General features: G+C 40.1%; 1 protein-coding gene across 8 annotated transcripts in view; it reads left to right on the top strand.

Moving 5' to 3' along the window:
- The window catches only part of eno4 (enolase 4), a 68,449-nt gene that overhangs the window by 37,376 nt on the left and 15,967 nt on the right, over nucleotides 1-15,106 (top strand). For 3 of the 8 annotated variants that reach the window (XR_005079176.1, XM_037122783.1, XM_037122781.1), the window contains exons 4-10: nucleotides 3,222-3,361; nucleotides 4,396-4,565; nucleotides 4,656-4,784; nucleotides 5,038-5,106; nucleotides 5,782-5,946; nucleotides 6,128-6,253; nucleotides 14,737-14,911. Coding sequence is in view for 5 of the 8 variants with exons in the window: in XM_037122783.1 (XP_036978678.1) it covers nucleotides 3,222-3,361; nucleotides 4,396-4,565; nucleotides 4,656-4,784; nucleotides 5,038-5,106; nucleotides 5,782-5,946; nucleotides 6,128-6,253; nucleotides 14,737-14,911 (974 nt within the window). In the remaining 3 variants the exon portion in view is untranslated. Of the gene's footprint in view, nucleotides 1-3,221; nucleotides 3,362-4,395; nucleotides 4,566-4,655; nucleotides 4,785-5,037; nucleotides 5,107-5,781; nucleotides 5,947-6,127; nucleotides 6,254-6,552; nucleotides 6,864-9,297; nucleotides 9,403-14,736; nucleotides 14,933-15,106 lie in introns of those variants that run through there. The other 5 variants (XR_005079175.1, XM_037122780.1, XM_037122782.1 and 2 more) reach the window with 3 other exon arrangements.

Below are 15,106 nucleotides of genomic sequence, written 5' to 3'. Positions count from 1 at the left end.
GATTTTTATATAGTTGTATTATATAGCCTGGTTGGCACCATGGGCAAACAAAAATGGGAGTTCGCCCCCCAGTGAAACTGCAAGACTCTGACTGTGTACCAGGGAAAGCCGAAGAAGAATGTCTGCATCCTGAGCACCGTGTACCAGATGGTGAGGGTGAGTCTGTCAAAGGTGGTACATGAAGATGGCCAGTAACATCCTCGACCTGGCTGCGATCAATGCCCACATCTTAGAGGCCACACGAAAACGCTGTGTTGTATCATTTTGGCTGACCGTCCACGCTGATCCTGAAAATGCAGTGATTGAAAACTCACTTTTTTGAAAACAGGTCTCAGAGTGGAAAAATCCAAAAACCAAAAACCCATTTTCATGTGGACCGCAAAACCTCAACTTACTCGCCTTGTAGTAGAGTGTGAGTCACAGCGGCAGTTCGACCTCATTATCGATCCACACAAACAATTCTGGTTTCCTTGCACTCGCCATTTTCATCGTCTTCTTCTTGTTTTCGGATTCTCCTTCTGCTGTCTGTTTGTAAACAGCGTGCAAGCTTCATGCACATGCTCCGTCTCCTCTTCTCTGTTTTTGGTGAATTTCAAGTGCCACCTAGAGGCCTAGAATGTGAACTACAGTGTTTTGAGTCGTTTTCAGTGGATCTGTGTGGATGCAAATATTCTTGAAATGATGCCAAGGAAGATGGAGGAAAAAAGATTGTTTTGGTACGTGTGGACAAGGCCTTATTCAAGGAGTGCACCAGCTGCAGGAGAGCCTGGAGGAAATTCCTGCAGAAACTGACAAGAGGAGCTGAGGGCAGAATACATGGAGGGGAAAGGAGCAGCGGCAGACGGCACAAGGTGGGCAGCAGCGGAAGCAACCACCGCAACAGCAGCAGACACAGAGGCAGTGCTGGTCCGAAAGAGCTGCAAACAGAACCAAACGTTGGACACTTGACATGACATACCACAGTGTAGTAACTGTGTGAGGAGAGCGGGAGCAATCTTAGTAGACTGTTACCAGTGATCGCAATAGCTCTTTTTTTGTTTTTTGTTTTAGATCAGCTCGTTTACAGCTTTTTTGATTATTATTTTTCATTTTATTATATATTAAGTGTTAAAATAAAATGTGATGTGCGATGATATGAATATTGATAAATGTATAATTAAACTTGTTAAAATGTACATGACACAATGAATGCATTCATCACTCAATTTGGTATTTACATGAGAGATTGTAGAGTTTAAAATCTAGCAGTCAAAATGACTGTTTACGGCCGTTCTAGTAGTGTTGTAATTCCAGCCCTTCTAGTGTTAATGATGTTTCTGTGAGAATTATGGTGCAGCAGTCTGTCACCTCCCATTGTTATGTTAAAACCAGCTTCAAGTAGTGTAGTTTGTTCTCCAAGGAGCAGACATTGGAAAGCAGGTTAGAAGGAAGTAGCTTTCGCCATGGATTAGCCTTTAGCTTAGCTGTTAGCTCGACTTGACATCCCCGCTTCTGCTTCCTGTCACCGCTGGTTCAAGGCTCCATTGATTTTTAGGCTGCTATATGTCTCCAGCATAGCAGTTTGAGGCTGTGTAGAAGGTTCAGAGTGGTCGCATCTAGGAGTCTTCTGGGTTCACCTTAATCTAAAATTGCCCGATGGTTGTATGTTGTTTTGAAATAACTATGCTGCAGATTCACAGTTAATTACGTAAACTAGCTGGGTTATTAGTCATTAAATCTCTGGTGTGATCACAAGCCATTGTAGCCATGGCCAAGCAGGGCACTGCCATCTTGGAATCTCAGCACTTGCAGCACAGATTGTGCCACTGGGCCATATAACAGAGTAAGCAAGTTCATTAGGGCTAAACCAGGCATTTTCTTGCATAACCTTTGGCTGCTAACATTCAGCCTTCCGAATCCTGATCTAGCTCAACACAATACTCCAAAAACAGAGACTTAAGGGTTTGGTGAAACTGTTCAAATGCCCCTTGGCTCTGAGCATGATATGAGGACACTTGCTTCAAAACTTGAGCGACTAAATTTGATGAGAAATCAGTGACCTGATACTTGATGATCTTGGACAGTGCTTTGACTACAGCCTTAGCAATAATAGTATGTAACAGATATGTGGTTGGATATTGTGTACTTTGGCACAATACTGTAAGCAAATAATTAATCCCAGATTTTGTTTGCGGTAGGGATAGCCTTCCTCTCATCTGAAAAAAAGAACTTGATACACATATGTCCCTGGACAAATGGTCTCTCATTACCCACACCCAGATGAACACTTCAAATTCACGAAGTTGGATTGACTTTTGCTGGAAGACTTACATGGCATTCTTTCTAACCCTGAAAATAACATACAAATGTACTGGACTACAGCACCAATGCTGGAGGCACTGTGGGACCTTGATGGCAAACCACAGGTGTCTAGTAAGAAGGCAGTAACAAGACACTGGCTTCTTAAAGAATCTCCCACTCTTAAACTATGGACCAATAGTAAACAACATGTACAATATGGAATGTATGACTTTTAACATGAGAGTGCAGAGGAAAAGGGGAGAAGAGTACTTGGCTAAACTGCTTCCATACTTGGTTAAGGAGCCTGACAACTTAAATTATGATTAAGGTAATTGTGAACCAGAAATGAATGTAAAAGAAAAATGTACTTTTGTATTACCAACATTCTGTGTATATCTTATGATTTTATCATGTGACCTCGTGTTTTCTGTGTTCCAAAAATGAAAATATAAAGTAAAAAAAAAAAAAAGAAAAAAAAAAGAAAAGGAAGGGAAAAGACTGAATCGGATTGATACTGGTCATGGCAGATACTCAGTGTTGTCAGTTTTGTTATGTCAGATGATCATCTTCCTGAGAAGTGAGAAGCCATAAATGTTTGAAACCAGTGGTTTAGTCTTTAACAATGTGTTGTATTTTCAAAACTGATCATATTATCTATTGTGTAAGTAACTTAAGGTGTCAAGTAAATATAGTGAAGTAGAAAATACTATATTTCTCTCTGGAATGTCTTGGAGAGCAAGTATGAAGAAGCATTACATGAAAATAATTAAGTACAATTACATGTTGCAGTCCACTTTGAACCAAAATCTGCATCTTTCACTGCACATTTATTCTGTTTACTGGTGGAACTTGACCTTCCTAATATGGCAACCATTCACACCCAAATCATTCTGTATCTATGGTTTTCATTACCTAAAATGTTCTGCATCATGATTTTGCAGCAATTTCTTCATGGCCTGCTATCTGAAGGAGAAAGACATCAGAAACAAGGAGGAGGAGAGTAATTTACCCAATGATCCTGAGGTTGTGCTTCTTTCCCCAACACATGTGCAGTCTAAAGACCAGAGGAGTGGTGATAAAGGTAGGATAGTGAATAGTCATGCAACAGTACTGTTAAATGTTTTCATCATTGAATTATTGCTGTAAAATCTGCACTCTTTCTAATTTGAATTATTTAAAAACAGATGGTACTGATGCTGTAATGGAGTTAGTCTCTAGAGACTGAAATGTAAAAACAAACTTGTTTCAGAGAAATCAGAAAGAAGCAGAATGTCACCAGATTCTACAGGATGGTTGTATTTTAAAACTGGCATTTTATGGCATGGAACAATGGACTCTATTTGAATCTTTTTGGGTTTGATCCCTTCGTGGTATTTGTTATTTGATATTATTTACATTATACATGATTGTGACAAGTGCAAGAAGCCTTCATCTCTGAAACAATGTTATTGGACAACTTTTTACTCCACTTTTTATTATTTGGCAGCTTTCCATTGATTATGCACAGTGAAAGAAAAGTATGGCCTTTTCAACCAGTGTCTTTAGTTCCCTTTTGATGTGTTGCTTTTAGAAAAAATGTCCTCATATGCAAAGAGCATAGAGCCCCTTTAGGATCACATGGTAGAAAAAAAATGGATGTGGAAATCCTTGAGAACGGATTTGTAAACCGTGGAAATGGATTCACAATCTGTGCACACAGTTTTTGCCCTCTTCTCATTGATCAGGCGCACAGTTTACAAATCCATTCCTATGTGATGTCTCTCTCTAAACCCTCTGTCCCTGCATGTGATCAACAATGCAAATTTTACAACAAAATGTGTTGTGATTAAATCACTGCTGATTGAAGCCCTTACCTTGTGTTTGCTGCAGCCGATTGTGTACATTCCCTTTCAAGACAAAAGCCAGATGTTAGTGGGTGTAACTGGGTTTTTTGCTCAGTGTAAAATGGGTATAAATCGTATCTTGTCCTCTTTTCTGATGCTCATTTTTAGTTGCTCTGTACAGGATATCAAATGAAAGCCCAAAATGTGAATCCAAATTTAGTCACATAATGTCTGTGTTGTAGTTAGTAACACTCTTTCTCTTTTCTTTTTTTAATTGTTGTTTACATCTCAGGCAAAAAGAGCAACACCGCAGAGAAGCCACTTCCTTCAGCAGAGCCAACAGAACCAGTTCTACCTGGTAGCTTGGCCATTGGCTCAGTGTCTCTGGCCGTGGCCAAAACTGGGGCACAAGTACAGGGTATCCCTCTCTATAAATATATAGCAGCTCTTAAGAACACAAAGGTAAACCACATAAGCACAAATGTACTGTATATTCATAGAAAACCTACACTGGGAGAAACATGTAATGATGTCTTAATCGATTTTATTCAGGCTCTGGCTCAGTTTCACATTCCCGTCCCCTTGGTAACTTTGCTGAGCTGTGGGAAGAATTCTCCTGGAAAACTGAATTTACTGGAAGAAGTCATCCTAATCCCTAAAGTGGGACAACGAGTTAAACAAGTACTCACCACTCTTCAGTCACTATCTGTGTAGTTGTTGAATAGCCTGTCTGGGTTTGGTCTTCTTCTTCTCAGAGCTGGCTGTTGGTATAGACCTATTCACTGTATGAAGTTAGTGTCTATTGTGCAACTTTCTTTGCTTCATTTTTGTTGTAATGATGTGGTATATTCTTGGTATGGCACCTCAGTTCTTCTGTATTCAATTTTCACTATAGTGTTTATTAAACATACTGAACTGTGAACTTCTTCAACAGATCATCACAATGACCCTTGAGTTACAAAAGGAGATGATGAAAATAATAAACACTTCAACAAAAACTGGGGTGAGGGACACTGCGATTTATTCACTTTAAGAATAGGACTGAGTTCACACAGGCTTTATGAGAGCACAGAATGTAAAAGGTGGAGGCAGGATTCGAGACTATTTCTGTTTGAGAGTTTTCCTAAAAGATACATACAAAAAGGTGATTTCTATTCAATTTTGATAGCGTCATCTTTAAATTAACTCTGGTAAATACGCTTGGCTGTACGTTGAAATGCTTGTTAAAGCATTCAGTACTTCTCCTATTTACCTCCTCTTTCACACACAGCATTTGTACTGTACACAGTGATGTCCTGCACTGTTCACTGACCCTCATCCTGACATTTAAAATGTAAACAGTGATGAGAGTGAGTGGAAAACTCCTGTTTTCTGTATACTGGTATCCACATATATGTTATCAGTTATGTGCTGACAGAAAAAACCTTTTGTATAACATAATGCAGAAAAAAAGATTCTAAAGGTGTAAATTATTAATTCCACAGTGAAGTCACTGTACGGATGTCATTTTGGACAATATAATTTGTTCATTATGTCTCTGTAACGCATTTTGTTAATCACATTTGAGGTATCATTGTAATGTGTCCACACACCAGGCGTGTGAAGATTATTGTAAGTTATAGCACTGGAGCTGGATATGTAAATGCACAATATATAGATGGTGTGTGTTTGATCTCAGGCCACCCAGGCCATTTTGTGTGACAGTGGAGCACCAGCTATGAGCTATGAGCGACCTGAGCAGCCTCTGGATCTGATCATTGAAGCCTGCACTAACTTGGGACTGTCGCTGGGAGAAGAGATCCATCTTGCAGTAAATTGTGCTGCCCCTGAGCTAATGGACTATGTAAGTTATAGTTGCAGCTTCATGTGAGTCAAGGCTTTGGTAGTCTTTGTGTAGGAGTGCTCTTGTAAATTAATTATATATGCATACAGCCAACCAGGTCAGTTCACATGCAAATACAGTACAGGCCCAGCTAACTGAAACAATAAGTAGTGAATTTAACTTAATTTCATCTTCTCTTCAGTCTAAAGGAAAGTATGAGGTTGCATCAGGAGCTTTGAAGTCTCCAGATGAATTAGTGGATATGTACCAAACCCTAATCAGCAAATACCCAGCAGTGGTGGCCTTAATTGACCCATTTAGGAGAGAGGTAAGTTCCAAACATATCATTCTATGGTCATGTTGTTTTTTTTTAGTGCTGATGTTGATCAGGTCTGATGTCAGTGGGAGAAGGTTTAGATTAGATCATACATTATTTAGCGGCCAGTATCTCCTCAAAATGTAGCTTTTTTTTTTTTTTTACTTTTGTTTCTCGCTCAATTACTGAAACATGCATTGACCATGGCAGAATTACAGTCATCAGCATTGATGAAGAAAGGGCAGATTTTAGTTTAAGGGCAGTGGACTTTGAGATGATAACTGTCCAAGGCCTCTTTTTGACCAGAACAGCTGGACCACCTCAGGGATGAAGATAGGCATGCTAATCCAGTTGGTTTAAGGCTGCTCCTGGAAAATGTCTGGTCACATGAAAATAGAATGGAACTAAGGCCGGCCAAACAATGTGAAATCAGAGACTGCTGTGCCCAAAGAGATATGTCTCCACCACAACATCTCTGAAGCTGTTGCACTTGACACTTCAAAAACACTTCTTGGCATACACCACACAGGCAGCCACAAACTCACCCACATCTTTAGCTCGACAAGGCCACCAGAAGTGCTGGCGAAGGAACTGTGGCATCTATTGAGCTCCGGGATAGCAGGTGAAGCAGTAAGCATGACCCCACTGCAACTGGACCTACTCCAGCATGATTGGGCAATGTGGTGGACCGGTACGAGGGTCAGGGTGACTATATGAGCCTCACGGACTGTGGCTTTGATCTCCCAGATGGCGGCTCTGTGGAGATGACATAATGGATTCTGGTTTCAGCAGGAGGTGCGTTAGCTGAGCAATGGCGAGAAAGGGCATCAGGTTTTCTATTTCTCGAGTCAGGGGGAAGGAGAGGGTGTAACAATAACAACTTAGGCATAGTGACTAGTGGCCAAGATGGGAATTGAGTCTTTTGACAGAATGCAGGTAGACGAGATTCTTATGATCTGTCAAAATGAGAAAAGGCTCCAGGGTCGCCTCTAGCCAGTTTGAACACTCCTGTAGCGCCAAGACTATGGCCACAAGCTCTTTATTTCCTAAGTTGTAGTTTCTCTCTGCGGGGGAGAGGTGTTGGGAGAAACAGGAGCAAGGATAAAGCTTTCGTGTAGAGGCGTTGCACTGGGAGAGAATGGCCCCTATGCTGGTGTCCGAAGCGTCCACCTCCACCACAAACTGGCGGGTTGGGTCAGGATGTTGAAGGATGAGGGCATGAGTTAACAATACCTTCAGCTTCTTGAAGACTGTGTCAGCACCGGGAGACCAAGTAAAAAGGGAAACAGGAGGTAAGTTAAGTAACAGGAGCTGCGACTTGGCTGTAGTCACGGATGATTCGTTGGTAAAATTTGGCAAGCTCCAGGAAACATTGTAGCTGTGTTCGTGTGGAAGGTGTGGGCCACTCCTCTATGGACGAGATCTTAACGGGGTCTGGCTGAAGCCTCCGTTGAGCTATCACAAATAACAAAAGGCTGACTTCAGCTGAGTGGAACTCACACTTCTCTGGTTTCACATAGAGCTTATTGTCCAAGAGACACTGAGCATCAGTCTCACTTGCCCAATGTGTTACTTCAGAGTTCTGGAGAAAATAAGAAAGCTTATCCAAATAGACACATTCCAAATGGTTTAAAATATCTCTAAGGATGTCATCGAAAAGAATTTGAAAAACAAAAGGGGCTTTAAAAACACCGAACTGTACTCAAAGTGTCCCAGGGGGGTGTTGAACACCATCTTTCACTCATCCCCTTCAAATGCGGACCAGGCGGTAGGCATTCTAAAGGTCCATTTTGGTGAAAATCCAGGCCTTACATGGAGACTTAAATGATGGGTCGATCAGGGGTACTGGGTATTTATCAGTAGTCGATTCAGGGGCGAAGACTTCCATCCCTCTTCCCCACAAAGAAGAAGCCAGCCGCGAGGGGGGATAAGGAGGGCCGGATTAAGCCAAAGTCCCGAGAATTATTTATATACTCCTCGATCGACTCTCTCTCTTGGGGTGTGACAGGTTGTACAGGCGATTGGAAGGGACAGGAGCACAGTTGTGGTGGCAGAGTGGATACAATGGGATTGGCAAAAGACACTCCAGCTGGAAATGGAGGCAGAACACCAGTCCATGTGGGGATTGCGTATGTGTAACAGTGGGAGACCCAGGAGAGGGGGGAGATGAGATGACATAGAGCTGAAAACACTCACAATGATTAGCAGAAATGATTAGCGAAATCTATTCAGTAGTCAATAGTTAGCTGCTGACAAGGCGGAATATTGTCACCTGTCCTTTTTAACCTGTATATGGATGTATGGTGGGGAGTCAACTTATTAACCATTTAATGTACGCTGATGATTTAATCATTATGTCACCATATAGTGCTGGCTTACAGCAACTGCTCAGAGTTTGTACGAACTATGGTTTGCACTTCCCAAAAAGAGTGTTATCATGATAGGTAATACTAAGGAGGATCACAAGCTAAAGTTTCCCTCCTTTTACTTGTCTGAACAACAGCTAGATATTGTAACCAAAGTAAAATAGTTAGTGATGATGATGATTATTCAGCGCCAGTGCTATAAATTATATGCCCAGGCATTCAGGCATTATTCCAGCTCCTTTCAATACCACACAAAAGCCACTCCCAAAGAAACCCATCCTAGAGTCAGTTGACATCCAAAACTACAGAGCTGTATCTCTTTTTCATTCCTTTCTAAAACCCTTGAACTCACAGTCCACAACCATCTATCCTTTTACACAACAACCTCCTTGACTGACAGTGACTCCTCACAGTGACTGAGTCATTTAGTGCTGCCAGAGCATCAGCCGACTCATTAGTCCTCATTCTCCTCGATTTATCCTCTGCGTTTGACACAGTCAACCACCAAATTCTCCTGACTCCTGACCGCTGAACTTGGCATTGCTGATCCTACTCTAACCTGGTTCACATCATACCTGACAAATCGCAACTTTCAGGTCACATGGAACAGCTCCTTGTCCAAACCTCAAACTCAACCTGCGCATTACCTCAAACTCAGCGTCAGTAAAACTGAACTCCTCTTCATCATAGGGATAGACTGCACTAGCATGGACCTGTCAGTCACTGTTGAGGATGTCATGGTATTGCCTTCGACAACAGTGAGAAACCTGGGTGTCATCTCCTACCTGGACTACTGTAAGTCACTCTTGGCTGGACTCCCAGCCTCTGCAACTAAACTCTGCATTGCAGCATAACCAGAATGCTGCCGCATGTCTAGATATGTGCAGTTTATGCAGGGCATGTGCTGAACCAAGGAACAAACAAATTGTCTTGTTTTGGGTAGTAATTCTGTATTTTTGACTATGTCCTAGATGCAGGGCTGTTTGTCTTTTGGGGGGCCTTATGCAAGATGCTGTTTGGGGGCCCCTAATTTGTCAAACTACGATTGACATATTCCTAACCCTTGATTCCTAACTGATGTAACAATTACATTTTAAGAAGGATGGAATCGTGAAAACCTCTCAAATTTAAAACATCTTAAGTTGACCCACCTGAGCAAGTTAATCTGATAACACAAGGTAAACAATGGGGATCCTCTATAGTCAAATGAAACTGATGCAGTGTTCATCAAAAATGTTTATTTTAGATTGTAAAACATTTTAAACTTAAACATCCTCCTGAAGGCGGCCTTGCTGCTTCGTGGTCCGCGGCTCCAAAATATTTCAGAATTGCTCCTGCAAAGATAAAACTCCTCAGGTTACCAAGCAAAATAGATTGTAAGCAAATATTCATACTATATATAGAGTTATGTTAGCATGCACCCAATTTGAAAGTTGTCACTTTTAAGCAGCTTTCGACACATTGTACTTGTCAGTTACAAAAAGATAAACGACTTATGAGCACCATGTGATTTTAAAGGAATATTTGTGTATATTTTGTCAGACTCGGCAAAAAGGACTCAGATGCAGATTGGCAATGGTAAAGACAGGTTTTATTTTCTGATTCGTATCTCCAGACAGAATGACAAAACAATCGGCCATGAAATTCTTAAGCTCCAGAGGACAAGACAAGAAAACAGATATGACAAAAAACACTCCTGTAGGAGGAAAAAGGAAGACTACAAAAAAAACCAAAAAACACATTTCTATGAAAATTTAATGAACCAAAATCACTCTCAGGCTATTGAAATTAACTACTCTATGATACAAAATCTATCAAAAGAAAAAACATTCCAAAAGGAGGGAAAAAAGCAACCACTTTCAAATGATCTGGCTTGAAACAAAAAGGTCTGACCAAAAAACTATTAACACAAAATCACTCTTCTTCAGAGGAATACTAAAGAGAAAACAAAACTTGACAATATTAAACTTGGCAAGGAAGAAGACTGAACAAGGATGGATGAAAGAAATACTCTGGCAATGAAGAAGGGAAAGACAAAGACCACACACGGGGAGGGAGCACAGGTGGAAACAATCAGGGATTAGGGAAGACGCCAGACAGGTGACACAAAAAGGGCATGGGACCTGAAATGAGAGTTACTTTTCAAAAAAAAAAACCAAAAAAAAAAAAAACCATGAAAACCCAGACAAGACATCCCTCACCGCAGTGTGACATATTTCACAGGGCATTACAAAGTGGACTGCTTGTGCCTAAGTGATGATATAGCTATATTCGGTGGGCATAACTAGCGGTCATATGTAATATAGTTTACTTTAAATTGTGTTATTATGAATAAAACAAATACATCAAACACATGACTAAACTGTAGAAATGTAGGCAAATTATATTGCCACATAACTAATAACTACTAATAAATGTGGTAAAGATGTAACTAACTCAGATTTAATAATCCACTCAGAGCAATAATCCACTGCCACAATAGTCCATAATAATCCACAATAGGCCTAATGTGTACAAGTGTTGTTTGCACAATTCACATTAAAGACCTATAAACTGTGGACACACTAAAATTGATAAATTAAAGTAATGTTACATGGCAAATATTTAATAGCATAGGAGGTCTATGACGGAATTTCACAAGACAAAAAAACCCAAGACAGGACATCCCTCACCGCACTGTGACAAACCTAGGATTTTTGGTGAATGTATATGCGTCAAACCTTCATGTAAAAGCATAATTACGACAGAAGGGTGTCACACCGTGGTGAGGGATGTCTTGTCATGGGTTTTCTGTCTTGTGAATTTCATGTTTTATTTTGAAAGGTAACTCTCCACTCGCTATAGGTCACTTGCCCTTCCTCTTGTGTCACCGGTCCGATGTCATCCCTGATCCCTGATTGTTTCCACCGGTGCTCCCTTCCCTCATGTATATAAAGTCTTTGTCTTCCCCGCTCTGCGTTGCCAGAGTATGTTGTTCGTCCTGTTGAGTACTTCAGCCATATTCACAGCCTTGCCTTGATCCAGAGTATCCAGAGTATCCAAGTATTGCCTAGTTGTGTTTCTTGTAATAGTATTCCTCTGTAGAAGACAGATTTTGAGTTGATAAAATTTTGGTCAGTGCTTTTGTTTGTTAGACAGTTAATTTTCATAGCGTTTGTTTTTTCTCCTTTGGAGCGTTTTTCTTTCTTTCTTTTTTCAGCATAGCGAGTGTAGATAATTTTATAGCCTGTATGCTTTTTCCTCATTGAGTGATTTTTGTTTGCTAATTTTCATAGAATGAAGTGATTTAAGGATAGGGTAGAGATTCATTTTCCTCCTACGGGAGCATTTTCTGTTTCTGTTTTGTGTTTTTCTCTGTGTGTTTGTCCTCGGACAATAGATTTCCATCACCTGTTACATTGTCACTCTATCTGCAGTTGTTACTGTTCGGGAAATAAAACCTGTCTTCACTGCTGCCATCCTGTATCTGAGTCCTCTTTTTCTGACAAAGAGGCACTTTTAAGATTTACCTTCACTGACAAAAGTATAACCTTGCTCAAATTTAAAGAAAAAAAAATGTCCAGATAACACATCTAAAATATTTGACTTCACAGAATCTAAATTGAGTTACTACTTATGACCTGATTATTTTATGTTGATGTAAACACTAATACTGCACTTGACCCAACCTTAATTCTTTGCCTTGGTCTAAATGATTTTCTTAACATTCTAGTTACTGAACCAAACTAATACATTTAAATTGAACCAACCTGATGTATTCACTTTTAACTAAATGAACATGAATACGTGTATATGTTTGCATAGGCACCAGTTCACTCATTTACATATCACCAAACTATATTTTTCACATTATATTTGAATTTACTTCAAAAACACCCTGTATTTTCTATCTTATGAACTATAACAAAAAACTACAGCACTTCAGTAACAATGAGTACGCAAGGTATAGCTTTGCAAACTTTAGCCAGAGATTCGCCATTTATTTAAAAACACCGATAGCCTAACAGACGGGAAGTCTTTCCCAGCAAATACCCCTTCACTCACAGTACCAACATTTTATCATCTTTGGTAACTTGACACATTTAACCACAGAACAAGGATGGGAATTAACCTGCAACCGTCTTACATCCTATTCACAAACATATTAATGAACCATAATTACACCAACAACAACAGACTACCCAAGAGTCTTTGCGCCACAGTCCAGAAGGGATGTGACAAGACACTTGGCCAACAGATTACTTTAAATGTATTTATTCATCTTTAACATATGAACCATATGCAACATATTTAACATCAAAACAAATGAAGACCAATTGCCTTATCTAAAAGAGGGTAGATATTGTCTGGTAAATATGCGAGTAACCCTGCACTAGAACACTAAAACTTTAATTATCAGCAACTGTTTTGCCACTTGTGTAAACAATATCCACGATGTCAAATGGTGCGTCTTGGCCAGCATGCCGAAAGAGAGCTATGGGACATGTGGTCTGACATGTCCATGCGCAAGTCACATTCGACTCAAACTAAAAATATTACCTGCAGGTCATGAAGAAAAAAAAACAAATTGAGAAAAGTTAAACTTTGTTTTGGGTCCTATATATATTTAGTTCAGTAAAAATCAAACTTTATGTTTCTAAATGCAAAAAGAATGAGTTTCGCAATCAAATCAATTTTATCCTGTTTTAAATGGCAGTTATTGGTTTGAATGAACAACTGCATGTTACACTGTTTTCAGTGTATTTTTGTTTTCGGGTCAAACTCATTTTCATTGGGAGTGCTAGGGGCAAATTCGCGATAGCATCAAAATTATTTATAATAGTGCTATTTTTAAGACACTAAGAAAGCTCAACACAACATGAAACTTTGCTCATAGTATCATCAGGGTCTCTACACATGAACACAAGCATTGAAAACAATGTTTTTATACACAGAGTTTATTGAAAAGAGAGTTTTTGGACAACTCACATTAGTAGATGTTTCTTCCGCTTGCCGTCGTCCTGCCAGTGAGAAGTGTTGATTTCCGAATGCAACATAACATGAAGGACAGTTAAAGTGGACCGCTTCTAAAGCTTAGTTCCGTGAATGGAAAAACAATATGGACCGTGAAGAAAAAGGAGCCTCATATAAGTATATAGTAAGACTAAAATCAAAAGCTGGAAAAGTCACATAAGATATCGTGTGGATAGTTTTTGCCGGAAGACAGTAGCGTTCCACCTTAACTCTCATCCATGTTACATTGCATTCTGAGATCAATACTTCTCGGCTGCCATGATGCCTGTGAGCGGAAGAAGCTACTCCTAAGTTGAGTTGTTCAAAAGTGTTCTTTTTAGTGAACTCTGTGTACACAAACAATGTTCTCAATGCTCATGTTCATGTGTAGAGACCCTGGTGATACTACGTGCAGTTTCATGTTGTGTCGAGCCTTCTTAGTGTTTTAAAAATAGCGATTTTGATGCTATCGTTAATTTGCCCCAAGCACTCCCATTTAAAATGAGTTTGACCTGAAAACAAAAATGTGGTAAATCTTAAAAGTGGTTCTTTCATCGTAATTATGCTTTTACACAAAGGACACATATACATTCACAAAAAAAGCCCGGGTTGCATTTTGGCGAGAGTTTCACTTTGAAGCTCCCCCCTCCACCCCATATATGAAAAAAAACATACTTTTATCCTGTGAGGGTTTTTTAGTTTATTTTTTGTTTTTTCTGAACCAGATGAATAGGTTCGTTTTGATGCCATGCCGTGAATGACCATTACTGGTGGCTCAGCGCAACATACCTCGCCTCGTTTATCAGTACTGGTCGTCATAGCAATGTGGTGCAGTAGAGATCAGATCTGACCATCAGTAGAGACCAGATCTGACCAATCAGCAGGTGTATGTTTCACCTCAGCTCACTTGGAACCTCAGCAGAGGTCCTTTTCCGTCAGGTCACTCCTCAGATATTGAGGCCGGACTTGCAACTTGAGGGGGCCCTCTAGTGTTGCGGGTGCCCTATGCACCCGCATAGTCCACATTTAGCAAGAAACAGCCCTGCCTAGATGTGTGTGTTTATTTGTATATGCATGGTCATTTGTACCATTGGTCTTTGTCTGAAAATATATCCTTGTTCTTATGTCCTCTGTAAGGACAAACACCAGTGGGAGAAGCTGAGTAATGGGATTGGAGACTCATGTTCGCTGCTTTCTGACATCACCTACAAGTCAAAGGCCCCACCCCTTCCAGGAGTCAGAGGTCACATCTTAAAATACATCAATGAGACAACAGTCAGTGATTTGATCCACATCACATCACAGCACCACGGTAACAGAGCCACTGAGGCGGGTATGAGAACAGAATCAGTGCTGATTGAAAAGATTGGTTGTTTATATATAATATCCCGACTGATATTGTAGTAACATTTTTACCAATAATGTAATACCTTATTACATTGTTGGTAAATTATTACATTTTCAGGTGGGTCTTTTTTTTTATTATCAAAACTGATTATGTAACACT

This window comes from Acanthopagrus latus, chromosome 15 (assembly GCF_904848185.1).
Source record: "Acanthopagrus latus isolate v.2019 chromosome 15, fAcaLat1.1, whole genome shotgun sequence".
NCBI classification, from domain to species: domain Eukaryota; kingdom Metazoa; phylum Chordata; class Actinopteri; order Spariformes; family Sparidae; genus Acanthopagrus; species Acanthopagrus latus.
This window is presented reverse-complemented; position numbering and strand designations above follow the sequence as displayed.